The sequence below is a fragment of the Harmonia axyridis genome, chromosome 1 (genome assembly GCF_914767665.1).
Source record: "Harmonia axyridis chromosome 1, icHarAxyr1.1, whole genome shotgun sequence".
NCBI lineage: Eukaryota > Metazoa > Arthropoda > Insecta > Coleoptera > Coccinellidae > Harmonia > Harmonia axyridis.
The window spans coordinates 36376528-36392521 of record NC_059501.1 but is presented as its reverse complement, the minus strand read 5'-3'; the positions used below and the strand labels follow the sequence as shown (position 1 = coordinate 36392521).

At 35.2% G+C, this 15994-nt stretch overlaps 2 protein-coding genes across 2 annotated transcripts in view; one reads left to right on the top strand and one right to left on the bottom strand.

The window, feature by feature from the left end:
* Nucleotides 1-509: 509 nt before the first annotated feature.
* LOC123682527 (trimethylguanosine synthase-like) lies at nucleotides 510-2052 on the bottom strand. Its single transcript, XM_045621178.1, has 3 exons — nucleotides 1376-2052; nucleotides 1166-1297; nucleotides 510-1114 (listed from the first exon to the last, which is right to left on the bottom strand). The coding sequence occupies exons 1-3, from the start codon at nucleotides 1515-1517 to the stop codon at nucleotides 699-701; spliced, it is 690 nt and encodes a 229-aa protein (XP_045477134.1). The 5' UTR covers nucleotides 1518-2052; the 3' UTR covers nucleotides 510-698.
* Nucleotides 2053-6775: 4723 nt separating this feature from the next.
* Nucleotides 6776-15994, top strand: part of LOC123688682 (doublesex- and mab-3-related transcription factor A2-like) — a 31310-nt gene continuing 22091 nt past the window's right edge. The window contains exon 1 of the mRNA XM_045627306.1: nucleotides 6776-7581. Within this exon, the coding sequence (XP_045483262.1) occupies nucleotides 7125-7581 (457 nt within the window). The 5' untranslated portion in view covers nucleotides 6776-7124. The remainder of the gene's footprint in view (nucleotides 7582-15994) is intronic.

Here is a 15994-nt window from a genome sequence, read left to right as displayed (position 1 = left end):
CAACAGAAATATATCGGTTGACATAAACAATTATTGAAGTAACATATTGGTTCTCGACCACTTTGGTCGAGAAATAAAAGATACAAATTTTCCAATACCAGTTCGCGACCGCCGAATATTTAATAAAAAAATATACATTTACCTGCTTCTTGATTGAAATACACTCAAAAATATATCTTATAGTTGATATGGAACAAAATATACACACATAATTCATTTAAAATAAGAAATAATTACTATTTTCTGGTCATATATCACAAAGCATTTTTCTAAGAGAGGACGAGAAGGAACCCTTTTCTATGATAGACGATTATAAACTAATTTTTAGCGCGAAAACTTTGACCTATACCCCTACTATGCAAACTATCTTGGAAGGGTAGAATGGTCGAGAATACGTACCGCGAAAATATTTCGCACTACATGATATATTTTTATTATTATTTTATCTCAAATCACGGAATGGTCGAGAACCAGTGCCGGTCGGCTAACCAGTGCATTTACCCTATCTAAACTAAATAACATCAGCGAGCTCCGCGTCTCTGAACCGATCGCTCATTTCATCACTAAGTCTCTTATTTTGGAATTTTAGACAGGGAATGGACTCAAAGGATAATTTTTCACTCATTGATGACGAATTTGGTCATTCAATTCTGCCTGGGACCGTATTATCGACAAGTGATCTTTCAAAACGTATACGTTCATTCAGTGTTCAGAGCACTGTAAGTACGTATCCGTTTTGAAAGATCACGTGTCGAGAATACGGTCCCTGGCCGTCTGTATAGGTATAGGCATAGTATAAGGAATACTATGCTTACATCAAAGGTATTACCATTCTTAGGAAGAAAAACGGCAATATTCCGAGAAATTTTTTTGCTAACTTCTACCAATTCTGAAAACGGAACTGGTTGTAACATATTTTCCAGGTCGTATGATTTCTCATTCATATAAGATGGACCACCCCATGGTGGACTCAAAAAGACAGCATCTCCTTCGATTTCTGAAGCTAATTGAATAAAATCACCAACCATAAATTCGATTTTATGCAATACACCATAAACTGCTGCATTATTTCTGGCCAGTTCAATTTTTTTCGGGTCGATGTCGATTGCTATCACTGAAATTGATTTTGTTTTTATATGATCCATATATCATTTTATTTCCTTACCTTTGTTACAAGTGAAGGCGAACTGTATGGCATTTCCTCCAGTTCCACAAAACCCATCAATTATCACATCAGTTTTCAACCTCTCTGCAGTTTTTCTGGCGATGAACTCCGGAGTGACGGAATACCAACTCTCTGTAAAAAAAAGTGAGATCAGAGAATGCCAATATAACTTATATTCAAAGTATAAGAAGAAAATTATTTATAACTTACCCTCGTCAAGCTTGATTCCTTCGTCAAATCGACTGAAGAGAGAAAATCTCTGCAACCAATATTTTCTTAAATCTGATTTTTTCTTTATTTCAATTGGAATTTTATATAAAATTCTTCTCTTGATGTTGACCGTTGGGTTCATTAGGAAGTACCTAAAAACTTTTTCAGGATAAGTTCGTTAATCGACACAATCCGAAGCGGTGAAAAAACAGAAATATAGTCTGAATTCTTGAAAGGAGTTCGAAATGACTCCATATTTTCAAGTGAAAAAGTATCATCAATATTTCATCGCTCATATGATGTGCTCAGATGTCTGCAACCTTTTTCAATAATTTCAATATGATTGAAAACAGTTTGCAGACATTTGAGCAGATTATATGAGCGATAAACATTGATGAGACTTTTTCAGCTGATAATATGGATGGCACGACAAGGGCCATTGAAAATGGAGGAAAAGAAATAAATTATGAAAAATGAAAAGAAAAGAAAAGCGAATGCTTAGACTTCTGCCTACCTGCGGCTTCACAGTAAGGCTGAAATCCTCGTCTGGGCACTCACTCGCGAAATAGTCACTTTCGCTGAGGTTCGATTTCGTGGATTATTCAAGAAAACTAATTTATCGGGAAAATCGTACATATTGCATCGGACGAATGCCATATGAATACTGGCTTCTTCTCGACATCCGTCATATCCTCCAGCATATGTTACGCGAAAATGAGATTAACATATATTGGGTGGAAACTTAAAACGAGCACGCAATTCGGAATTAAATTAAATTAAACTAATAAATAAATGACTAATAATAAGTTGCAGTAACAATGGAGTAATTTCGAACTTCTTGAGAGAATTCACACTATGTTTCTGTTCGTTCACATCTCCATTGTATTTTGCCTAAATGAATGTTTCCAAATATTTTGATGATTTCTTTGATTTGACTCACCTATATATTCAATTGATATTATTAGTAGGTATTAAGAAGAGTTCAGTAATATTATCCTTTTGAAATTGTATGCTTGGAAAGTGTACCTACTATACCAGGACCGGCAAAGCAGACATTTTGGCGGGGCGCAAAATCAGTCATAAAACAAAAACTACTTTTGTCACAAAATTTTTTTTAGTGAAACTACTTCTCTTTGTAGTAAATATTTAGTAAAATAATAAAACTCTCAAAAGCCAATTTTCTCCAATCTATAGACGCTTTCAACTACAGTTATGAAAATGCAAATATGTACTTATAGGTTCTAAAATGCACCCATACGTCATCTGACTACTATAGACTTATATAGCGTTGTAATTTTAAATAATAATGGACGTTTTTTGATGAAATCGACAAAATTGTTGTGATAAATTTGGAAAATTGATGATTTTAAGTTAAAAAATACGATTTCATATGGAATTGAAAAGATGCACGAGAGGAATAACCAGAGGCTCCTGCAAAGAAGAGATGAATTAGACAAAGCAGGGCGGCAAAATTTTTTTTTTGGCGGGGCACTAAAATTTCTACCGGCGGCCTGCTACCTACTGACAAACCACGTTCAAAACGCGAAATGCGAAGCATTTAAAAAACTATTTTAGTCACAACATGTCTCAACAAAAAATGAAGACTATACTCACTATTTGAAATATATTTTTTGGAATCCACAAAATGAGTACCTATACTATTTGGATTCATCACCAAAAGATACTAACTGGTAATCAGAAATCGTTATTTCAATTGTCTTCCTCAAGCCACAACACTACCTAATGAAAATATATTGTTCGAAAATGTCATAAAACACCCGAAACTCACTTTTTTTTAATAAAAGTAAAAAATGTTATATGAAGCACACATGATTCTCCTTGATTCCATCTGAACCTACCCATTATCGTCCAGCTTATAGTTTATCGTGGAACATAGATCATTTTTGCAAGTTAATTGAGTATATAAGATGTTTAGTCTTATAGGTATTAGGAGATAATGCAAATTTTGGGGCACATATTCAAAAAATTAACTTGACGCTGATGTGACCTCAAAGTTTGATATTTGATATTGATAATTAAAAGAATTTTCACTAAATATTCATGTTTCCATGTTATAAACTAACCTATAACAAATTTTTACCATTTGAGGAATACTTTGCTCCTATATAAGGAGATGCACTTCTAGAGAAATACGAAAGTGTACCCATTTATGAATAATTATTGTTCTGCCTATACTTAAGTATACATAGGTAAGCATTTCTACATAGATTATGAACTTCATATGAGTATTTGTTTGCTCAGCTCTGAGCATTTATCAATTAAAAGACAAAAATATTCGAAATATTTGTTGATAAATGTGTTGTAATTTTGGAATGATAAATAAATTTTTGAATTGATTTCATTCATTTCAGACACAAATCTCAAAATTCTTCGATTCCATTAATGCTGGAATTTTAATGGCAATAAATCCTCCACTAATTTTGTAATAGCTTCTTTAATAGTTTAAGGTAAAAGCACCAGTTATCGTCAGTTTAAGCCAATTCACAGATTGGTATTTCTAGTAAATCTACATCACGATCACAAAATATTTCAAAATTTTGATATATTCTCCTCAGAATCTTCATTTTATGAAAGATACAAACTTTATCCAATAAAATTATGTTAAACCAAAGATATAATCAAAATAATAAAATTATAGGATTTTACCCGGTAATCGTCATATCCAACTTAGACCTATCCTAGTATTCGTCACAGCAATGTCGGAATGACCGTCAGTCAGAAAGGATAAGGAAATTGAATCAATAAACTATATGAAAAACAGACAATCATCGCAAAAACGTTTTATTCTAATTTTTCTTTATTTGCAAAGTGAACAATTAAACTTCTTAGGACTCTTAGAAACTCCAGCGCATAGTTCATGGATCCAACATTTGCAGGATAAACATTGTATCATATCTTTCTCAGGTTCCTCTTCACATATTTTGCAATATCATCTTGAGGAAACATTTGTTTTTCTCTTCGTATCCTTACACAGCTTCTTTTTTCCTGCTATTTTCTTCTCATGTTTTTTGTTTGCAGTTTCTTCTCTTTTTTTTTCTTCAATTTTTCTAATTTTGTCTTCTTTTTTCTGTTCTTTCTTGGAAAAATACTGTTGCCATTCCATGGAAGTTGCCACGGCAGGCACCTTTTCTTTATTTTTTTTTCTTTGAGGATTCGAACTTGTGGTAGATGTGGAAGGCCAATATAAAGTTTTTTTAAAAGGTGTTGGAAATTCTTCCATTATTGTAGATTCTTTTATAACGGCTTCTGATGGTGGTGACTCGCATGTTGGTAGTTTCCTTAATTTTTCTTGTGAAGGCTGGTTGTATAGTGTTGCAGAAAAATCACTTTCCTCTCGATTTTCCTGTTTTTCCACGTTGGGTTCTGCCATTTGGAAATTTGTCTTGCTTTCCTAATTGTTTTGATAATATTTGAACGCTATCTAGAAGTTGTTCTTTAGTTACTGGAAAACGAACAGATGCTAGATGAAGGATCCATTTTTCCAATAACATTTCCTCTTCGCTGGATAAAATGGAAGGAGGTCCCATTTTTCTTATAATGGGTGTTTTTCCTCTTAATTTGTCTGATAATGTCATTCTTGGTACTTTGAAGCCTTCGCGGCTGAATAGATAGACATTCCATTTTCAACAGCCAAAAGAGCTTTATGCATATCATTTTCCGAATATCTGAACCGCTTTGATTCCATTTTTCTTGCGTATATCTGAAAAAAATCAGAGTTCGTCAGGTATAAGTCCCTAAAATCGTCATAAGATTTTAAGCTTTTCAATTCGACAAGTCTTTCATAAAACACTATGACGATTACTGATCCTCGTAAACTTTGGAATTTCAGCATAATTATACGAATGAGAGCTAAGTTATTGTGTTTGAACAAAGTTGTTTTATGCAACTTTGATCTTAACGATAAATGTCCCAGTATTCGTCAACTTCGACGGTTACTAAGACATATTCTATCTGTGATGTACCTGTGTTCGTCACACTAGAATTACTATGTTTTTCGGTAGTTTACTTCCGAATTTCATTAGCAATAACGTTATTTGTTACTTTATTCCCGAAATAATCAATAAAAACTCCATTTTACGGTATTGGGAATCTATAGTAGCAATAATAATGTTACCACCTACCTTAACAGAATTGCTTAGCAAACACTGTAAACCGTACTTTCTCAAACTCGACTTTTTCAACCCTGTTAAAACAACAGTGTTACCCACATTATTGTAACTGAAGTAGAAACACGAAATAATCACATTTTGAATTTCAAGCATAATTCATCACTTAAAAGCTAGATGTCTCTAGATATTCAATAAAACGGAAAATTGTGTAATTGGGACGAATACTAGATCACTGACGATCACTGGTTCTTTTACCTTATCACTCATTTTTGCAATATTCATTTGAAATTATCTTTCATATCCTCAAAAGCAATATACCTATGTCTACTCTTATTCATAAATCGTTATGGTTATTGAATTTAGTGTTGTATCATAATAACCTATGCAACCCAAGTTTTTTGTATTCGTAGATTTGAAAAGTCGTAATAGTTGCTTTTCAATTGAAGTTACATTACGTGCATATTTGTGTCGTGCAAAAACAGTATAAGTTCCGATAAATTATAAGTACAGGTACAGGGCCGCCCCCAGGACCGGCAAACCGGACATTTTTCCGGAGCGTCAAATTTTAGGGACGCATCAGTTAATAAAACAAGATATATTTTATTTAATATATTATATTATTTAGATATAATAATTATTATTCATCTACATAAAACTGGTTTCTTAGTGAAAATTCTACTCTTTGTCGTAAAATCATAACATTACCAGGAGCCTTTTACTATAGACTTATAGAGCGTCGTACTTTTAAACAATGCAGGATCTTTTTTTTGTGAAATCGACTAAATGTCCTGTGATAAATTTGACAAGGTGAGTTTAACTTGAAAAATACATTTCATATGAAATTGAAAAGATGCCTGAGGGGAATCACAGAGGCTCCTTCAACGAAAATTGACAGAAATTAGCAAAGCAAGGCGGCAAAATTTTATTTTGCCGCAAAAATCCTTCATTTTATTCCCTAGTTGTATAATTTACTTAAGTACTTAATATTTAATTCTCAACCAAGGCTGAAACTGTCAATATTTGAAAACTTAGATACTATCATTAATAACATTGTTAAACAGTATTAACCGAAAGTATTGCCTCTAGCGTGTCATAATATCGAACTAAATAAATGTTTATAAAAAAAATAAAAAGGAGTGATATTCCTAAAGGTGCGGGTATACGAATCAGTAAATTATATAGTATCACCCTTGAAATCGAACAAAGCGTATTAAGCGAGTTGTGCTGCCTCAAGAGTCCTCCCCCTGAATCTTAGGAACTGCTATAATAGAGTCGGGCATAATAAATACGAGCTCTGCTTTCAAAACTAGTTTGTATATTCCTATTATCCTCGACCATTATAATACCGTACATAATACAGTAAATATCCTGAATGTTTCCTGAGTAGGCGGCTCTGCCAAAACGTCAGCTGGGAAGGGCGGAGCCTGCCCTCCGATTGGTGGAAGTAACGACTACGGCCAACCAACAGAGATAGGCACTGTTGCCGACTACCAGATACGGTATCTTTCTCAGAATAGACATTGTCAGTCGCTCAGCCACCCCGAAAACACACGCAGATCAGAAAAGTGAGGTTAAAGTTTAAAATTTTGGAGGTTGAAAGTTATGTCATTGTGAACAACATGAGTATGCAAGGTAACGGTGTCGATATGTCAGCGCTTATGTCGCAACATCCCGTGCTAGGCGCAATTCCGCCCGCGTTCTTTCTGAGGGCCTCAGAAAGGTATCAGAGAACTCCCAAATGTGCTAGATGTAGAAATCACGGTGTAGTGTCCGCCTTGAAGGGTCATAAACGATATTGTCGCTGGAGAGACTGTAATTGCCCAAAATGTACTCTTATCGCGGAAAGACAGAGGGTTATGGCGGCCCAAGTTGCGTTGAGAAGACAACAGGCTCAGGAGGAGAACGAGGCCAGGGAGCTGGGGATTTTGTTCCCTACGCCAAATCCTGCTGTAGGCGAGCAACCTATTCCAACAACACCGAACATTCCACCACCTACAACAGATATCAATATGCAGCCTATGATGCAGAGAAGTTCGTTTGTCACTTCAGAAGCTGCTGATCGTACTATTTCACCAGGTGAGTGAAGATTACCTTTTTGAAGCTACGTTGACGATCCTAAATTGAAAACGAAAATCAGAGGTTGCCAGATAATTTTAAGTGAAAAAGTCCCAATAAACATAGATCCGTGAAAGCTTTGTTTCCGAGAAACAGGGTGTGAAAGCTTGATTTTTCTTCAAGTTGTCTTTTGATAGCATCTGCACTTCACAAGATATTCGGCTGAGATTTGGCATACCTAGATATCTATTCCATTTCACGGTGTTCATCATGTGATATGCCAATTTTTTGAACCTTCATCAGGGTGATATTTTTCCCGGAACTGCAGTGTTCACCTTTTTCTTCCAGAGCTTTTTTTTAGATGGCATTGATAGTTTAAGAAAATGTGAAAAGAAACTTTAATCTAGTAGGTTAGGTACTAACTTTTTGGTTTCTTTCAAGTTTGTCGTATCTGCTTCCAATATTTCGAGTAAAAAATTTCAAACAATGCTTTCGAAAATTAAAATAAAGTCCAATAAGCAAGCTGTGATGAATGAATAAACTAATAGTTTTAGTGCTTATTTTTCTGATCTGTAGAAATGATTCATAAAGATTCGATAAATTTGCATAATCAACAACAGGTCAACAAGAAACAACATGTATCTAGGTATTTCGAAAATGAAGCGTTTGCGGACCCATGTTAATAGACCTTTTTCACTCAAAATTATCCAAAGAATCCCTCATTTTCCTTCTGTACCTCCAATTCGGGAACACCCTGAATATACATTGTGGTAAAAAACTTGAATTCCTATTGAGTATACCTATTTCACTTAGTTAAATAGATGAACCGGTATTAACATTTTCTTTATAGTATTCAAACTGTCAGTATATCTCAAATAAACATTTGCTACTGATATTTATTTGTTATTTTCAATTGGAAAATCGAAAAACATTAGCCAATATTTCCATGGCCACATTTAACCGACGGATTTGAGAATTTGGCTGATGATATAAGGAATACGACTAACAAGCTAAATACAAAAATTCAAGTTGATCACAACATCTCGAAATAACTTGCAGTGCTGTGTTATCTAATGCCCGCCACTCACGAAGCGTTTTTTCGAGCGTTTGGTAGCAGGCGTTCAAGAGATTCCAGTCGGGCAGTCAAGTTCATTCTCTGATTTACAGTCGTGCGGTCGTGTCCCGAGCTGCCCGACTGTAAAATTATCCGAACGCTCGAACATGGGCGCTTGAGCTTGAGCTTGAGAACTTCAAATAATACCTAATAGAAGATAGAAATATTTTTGGAATGAATATTTATTATTATAATCTGCTAAATAATTTCATGGCTTCTATTATTAAATACAATTTCCGGTATATGTCCGCCGCAGCTATACGAGTTACATAGTCCACTTGATCAGTCCACTTTTTTACTACTTCTTCCAATGAATCTAGCCGTATGGCGCCAATATAGTGGCTTGAAAAATTGCTTCCAACGCTTGAAGAGTTGCAGGTTTGTTGACATGAACCAATGTCGTCGATGTTTAACTGATTAATTTTTCGAAACCAAAAAAGCTCGTCATTCATCTTAACCGATACTTCTTCCTTATTTCGAAAAAATAAGGATCGATGATGCTGCCATGCGTAAGCCGCATCTATATGTATAAACAATCTAATCGATTTAATGATGATTCATTAATGGCTCGAGGATTGTCTTTGCTTCATATGCGGCTACTTTGCATATTGATGAGCTTCATCACTAAGCACAATTCATCGTTAAAAATGCTCATCTTCGGCCAGTTTAGATCAGTCGAATCATCAAGAATTTTGAATGCTGATGGTTATTTATAGGCACGTAAGCCAATTTTCCACGTAATCGGAGGACAAACGCCAACAAGTAGCGAACGGCGACGTATCGACATTTATGCGTCTTTTTCAACACTTCTCGCTACAGCAGCAATATTCTTTCCGATTCGAACATTTCCTTGTCTTGTTGATGGTTTTGAATCAAGAAGTGTTAAATTGTGCAAAAACAATGAATATCTGCACCAATTGGTTGCTCACTAGGCCGAATGTGTTGACTGTAAAATAAAGGAAGTGCTCTATGTACTTCACGAACAGATTTCTTTTTTTCAAAAAAATTTTCTTGATTTGTAAGCATCGAGTTAAGCGTTGTTCTGGCGTTTAACGATTCATGATGAATTGTCAAACCTTACTCAACAGAAATGTCAACACAGTTTAACATTCTCAACTATCCATAAACCAAACACAACAATCATCGAAACTCATGTAGCTGAAAACACCCGTTATTTCGAGATACAGGGTGTTGAAGTTTGGAAAAACTGTTCGAATAAATGTCATCTGAAAGCGTTATAATTTCAGAAATGAAACAATTTTTCCGACAAAAAGATATCTACTGATGTAGATTTTAAATAGGAAAAGGATCATCGCATCCCTATATCTTTGCCACTGGATAATTTAGCAGGAGACACTTACCGAATTCGATACATTACATTTAATTATCAAGACTTCAATACCTAAAAATTAGAGCAATGAATGTAATAAAACTGAAGTTATAAGTAAAAAACTGAATTTTTTTCAAACTTCAACACCTTGTATCTCACAAATGAAGCTTGTAAGAATATATGTTTATCGGAGTTCTTTTTCATGAAAATAGTTGTTCTATCCGATGACACTAAAATCTGGACTATCCTCTTTTCGTATCTTTTCTTATTTTCACGGTTGTCTTCTAGGTCTAGGATACGCAGATCCTTCAATTAATATCTATGTTTTCGTTCGAATAGAAGGATCATAATCACAATTTTGTAGAGTCCGTTCCAGATTGTATGCAAAAAAATCGAATATTAGAAATCCGGGTTGGTTACAAAACCTGATGGATGGGGCCCCAAGTACCAGCTGACGATTTAAACATCGGCTTGAAGTGCCAGCACGCAACCTCGCACAACCTTAAACTCTCCTCGAAAGAGGGATCACTTACTTAATCCAACCCTCGTTCACTTCTTCCGCTAATGACTCTTCAAACCGATACAAAGGTCATTAGCGAGCTCCGTTTACAATGCCAAGGCACGCCACCGAAACCTCAAGAATTTAAGCCACTCGACGGATTCGAGTGCCTTCGTTAACAATGTTTGGCCCGATATCCGGATCCGTTCACTGTAATTCTTCAGTCCGATGGCGGATGCGCCAATTAATACTTTTCCGACTGACCGAACAAGGAAGTGGCACGGGAAAAGAGCAGGAGATTCGATTCTTTCAGACCGCTTTTCGTTCAGTAATCGGCTGTGTTTCTTTTATCGACGAATCAATTAATGTTTTTATTGATCCGACTCGAAGGACCACATTTGTCAGTCTAACTAACCTAAAGGGTTCTCTCATTGGTATGGTCTGTATATAGCCGAGAATTTCAGAGCGGTTTTCAATATTTCAGGTAATCTGCTTCGTATAAACGGACTGCTTGCCACTTGTCATTGGTCAACCAAATTTCGCCTTGAGAAAAGTTGGGAGGTTATCAATGGTTAATCTCTTGTAATCAGAAAACAATTGATAGTTTCTATTGCTCTGAAGGGTAGATATTTATTCCATATCTGAAATAATAAAGTCTTCCAGTGTCAGATGTCATGGAAAATGTATTAACCAATAATCTGAAAATTGGAATGACATATTACAGGCGAGTGGGAGTGATTATAGTATATCCAAAGTAACTTGGAGGAAGTCAGAATATTTCGGGCCAGTGAATTTATTGCCTAACAATAATTTCAAATGAACCCCAGTATTTGGCGGATCGTGGTGTCCACTTCAAAAGGACATCTGGACAAGCGTTTTTATGGACTAGTTCAAGTGACTTTGGATTTACTATACCAATCTTAACCAAAATAAAAGTATGGTTGCGCTGGTGACAGATAACTCACCAAAGTTTGTGGAAATGGTCACCGCTTTTTGACGAATTTGATATATACGGATGGTCAACTTACTAACCAGACTAACGGACCATACTCAAAAAGATGTTTCATTTCGATTTTAAAATGAAACGAGATCATCGTTCAAGTGAATCAATGGGTGTTTATTTCATAGTAAAGGAAAGGTTTGCCATTAACGATGAAAAACGTCAAGTCTAAGAGGTGACAGCACCATATCCTTTTAATGAAATTTTCCATGATCAATTCGCACATTTGCGGATGTATGCCCTCGATAACTTCACGAATTCCTTCTTTGAGGTCCTGAATCGATATAGTCCTCATCTTTCACGTAGCCCGAAGAAAAAAGTCTAGAAATGTTAAATCACAAGATCTCGGTGGCTGATTGTGGTCACCTCTTCGAGATATAACACGGCAAGGAAACTTGTCTCTTACAAAATTGAGATTTTTTCGTTGCTTATATGGGCGTAGCGCCGTCTTGTGGAAAATATACGTCATCCACATCCACATCTTCCAGATCCACCATAAAAAATCGACAAACCTGGGTTTCGTCCACACTACCGGCTACAGCAGCAATATTCTCAGTTGTTCTTGAGCGACGCACAAGGTTTCGATTCTTCACATCACTCATTTGTCTCATTTTCTATATTGCCGGCTGAGAAGGAGCTTCACGTTAACCCAAAATTGCTTCAGTTTTTCGAACTGTGACTGCAAAATTTTCACCATTTTGGTAGTGAATTTTAAGAATTTCATTGAATTGTTGAACGTGTATCTTTCCAATTTTAGTAATGGAGTAGTTTTTACTTGTTAAATGTCAAAATATGACAGCTTGAAAAGTAACAGCTTGCGCAGAGCGAGCTCTTCACAATGGATGCCCTTATTAGAAAATCCTTTATGTAAGTAAAGTCTGATGTTATCTTCTGTTTTCGTCAGCTGTTTCCGAAGGAAATGCTTGGTTAGATTATTTTTTGAAATGGTTGAGCTCCACTGCAATTAGCACAATTATTTCATGCCAAAATATGATAAAAACCAAATGTTCTCATTTCGGAGTAAATAATAAAATAGTACTTCACGTAACAAGTCCGGAAAATAGGGTTTTTTTGGACGAATAGACAAAAGTCTGTGAGTCCAAAAAAAACATTTTCGGGCGTGTTGCGTACAATATTTTTTCGACAACCATGTGAAATAACACTATCGCTGCTGCTTTCCATATTTTATTGTGATTGCGATCAAAAAACATGCAAATTTTTGACAACTAATTTCATATGAACTGTCAGCCGTTCTCTTGGTTGCTATGGATTCTATGATTCTTTTCCGGCCTAGTCCGGGAAGTACGTACTTTCCGGACTAGGCAGGGAAATGCTTCTTTCTCAGAGAAAAAGCGTCCAGGAAGTGGGCACTTCCCGGACGGTTGCCGAAAAAACCTTTTAATGTAGGCAAATATTGATTATTACAAAAAATTTCATTGTTTCTTCATTTTTGGATATCTATTGCACAGATTTTAAATGAGAATCAATTATGACAACAATCATCTAACTTTTGTGAAACTCATTTAAAGATTCCTGAACGTAGAAGATGAACATACCAAATTAGGCATTCAAAAATATTGAATTATTGCGGATTATTTGTTTTATTTTTATTGATTTAATCAATGATGACTTGCTCTGATTGAATAGAAAGAGTATTTACTTCTGATTATAGAGATAAATAAAAGATATCTCTTTTCATGTACCTAGTTATATCTATTTATAACTATTTTTATACTACTATACGTAGATACTTATTTGTACTACACCATACTAAACTACTATGGTACTTATTTACTACTACAACATTTTTTTTGACATTCAGTATAAAATCACCTTTACGAAGTAACATTCATTAAATAAATGAATTCAATAAAAAATATTAAATAGGAATTTCAATGACAAAAAACGGATTCAATCCATTGTTACCACTTCATAATTTAATAATTATCTTTCCCGTTAAATTCTTCTCTTAAAGAATACCCATTTATTGATGAAAACCGCATTATAGAGAATTTTTTTTTTATTATAATAACGGCATCATTATTGAAATAAACGCATTTTGAAGGTTGCAGAATTTCTGGTTTTTATAAAGTTTACAAAATTTATTCGTCAGATGAAATGAAATGTCACAACAATACCGCCGTTGTAGACATAAACCATACTCGTAAAATTTCAAAACTGTTGAATTGTCGCTTGCAGAGGTCCATATATTGTGACGAATATTCGGTGAGACAATAAGGTTACTTCTGAGTTCCGTGAATACGAACAATAGCAAAACGCGACAAGGGTTGGATATCTATTCCAATATATCACGTTGGCAGGCTGTGAAACCCTCTAATGCAGTAATGCAGGAGACACTTTATATTATATGTTACAAAATGGACCGTATCGAAGAGGAAAAGTTATACTTGATAGTCATACGTTACTATTGATAATAAATATGAGTAAGGCAATTGAAATAGTAGGTAATTTTTGGTTAGAAATTCAACATCCTTCAAAACACATCGAGTTCTTAGCTTGTCTCGTATAATATCCAAATATATATGTATTGTTGTAGGAATATTTTAATGAGTTTCCAATTTTGTCAATACCTATTGGTTTAGTCAGAACTAATCAAATCTGCTGTATTTGTTTGAGTTGGCAGGTTGGCTCATTCATCAATACGTTATATTTTACAGTTAGGTTTTTTAAATCGTCTAAACATATTAATATTATTTTATTGTATTCCATTCACAGATGGATCTTTCAAATACTTCCGCAGATTTCTTATACGTAATTTTTTTTCAATCATTTTCCATGTTCACAAAATTAGTGAACTTGTTGCCTAGTTAGAATGAAGCCGGTGGCACAACCAAGGGAAAGGGGTAATAATTTCTTTCCCGGGAACAATTTTCAACTCTATTTACATTTCATTGAAATGTAAACATTCGAAACAATATATTTGAAAATGAGAAGTGAATATTTTGTGATTCTTAATTCTTCACTTTATCAAATTCCCAAGTATACTAATTGACAAAGAAACAACCAGAAGGAGCTGTTTAAATTTAATTTTTTTTTTTTTGTTAAAACATAGATAGTATAGCAAGCAGTAAATGATTGAAACTTGGAGAAAAATACGAAGGGTTTACATTTTTTTTAATAAATTTGTTAATAATGTGTTTGTCCACCGCGATTATCTATACACTCCCCAACATGTCTCGGCATTGATGCAATAAGATGATCTATTTCTTCTTGAGGGATATACCTGTTCTTCATGTCTCAGAGCCGCCAAAGTCCGTGGGGCTGGGGTGAATTTCTCTATGGGCGAAAGATGAGGATCTGGGCGGCCATGGCATAAGATTCACATGGGTCGCTTCGAAAAAGTTTAAACTAACTCTGGAAACATGAGGTCGGGCATTATCTTGCTGAAATATTGGATTCTCGAGTCGGTTACGGTAAGGGAGAACATATGGCTCCACTATTTCTTGAAGGTAACGCAGCGCTGCCAAGTTACCTCGAATAAAGACTAAAGATGACCTACTTGTATGTGGAATAGTACCCCATACCATAACGCCTTCTCTCCGGTGTACATAACGTTTTCTCCCCGACATCCTCTAGCCCTTCTTCGGCCATCATGTGCACCCAAGGAGAATCGAGATTCATCAGAAAAGACGACCTGATGCCATTCCACATTCCAATGTTGACGTTCTTCACACAACTGTAATCTTTGCCGGCGATGCTCAACCGTCAGAGATGGGGTTAATAATGCTGCAGTCCAAAATACCTTATCCGGCGGTAAACCGTTCGGACAGTTACAGGATTACCTTGTTCTTCTAACCACTCATCAGCCAAAGATCGAGTTGTCGCAAATCAGTCTCTAATGGCCATAAGTAAGTCTAGACGTCAATCTTGAACTTCATTTGTGCCCCTTCGACGTCCGGTGCCTACTCTTCTTCAATTTTTGGCATTATCAAACCTCGCATGACAACATACCATAACAGTAGTTGGATTTCTATTCGTACGGTTAGCGATTTCTCGAAATGACAATCCCGCCTCCCGTAGACCAATAATTTAACCTCTTTCGAATTCACTTAGCTGGCGCTAAATTCCGCATACACGTGCTCTAGGCATTTTAACAACTAAACATCGACTTTGGATCTCCCCGAGCAGCTGGTTTATGTAAAATTTAAAAAACTAGCAAAAAACGACTACAAATTTTTAAGTGAAAATATATTCTTCACATGAAAAAAATCTTCAATATTTTTTTCTCCAAATTCAATCATTTACTCTTTGCTATATTATCTGTTCTACAAAAAAAAAATTAAACTTTAAACAACTCCTTTTGGGTATTGCAGTTTCTTTGTCTGTTGACCAGTTCCGGTAGGTATACTTTCTAGAGCTACCGAATGGATAATTTTTACTGCATACCTATTTGTTAGTTTGAACTTTCAAAATGAATTCACAGTTAGATGACAATTCGAAAGTTAAAGGTTCAGGCAGGAGGCAGAATGG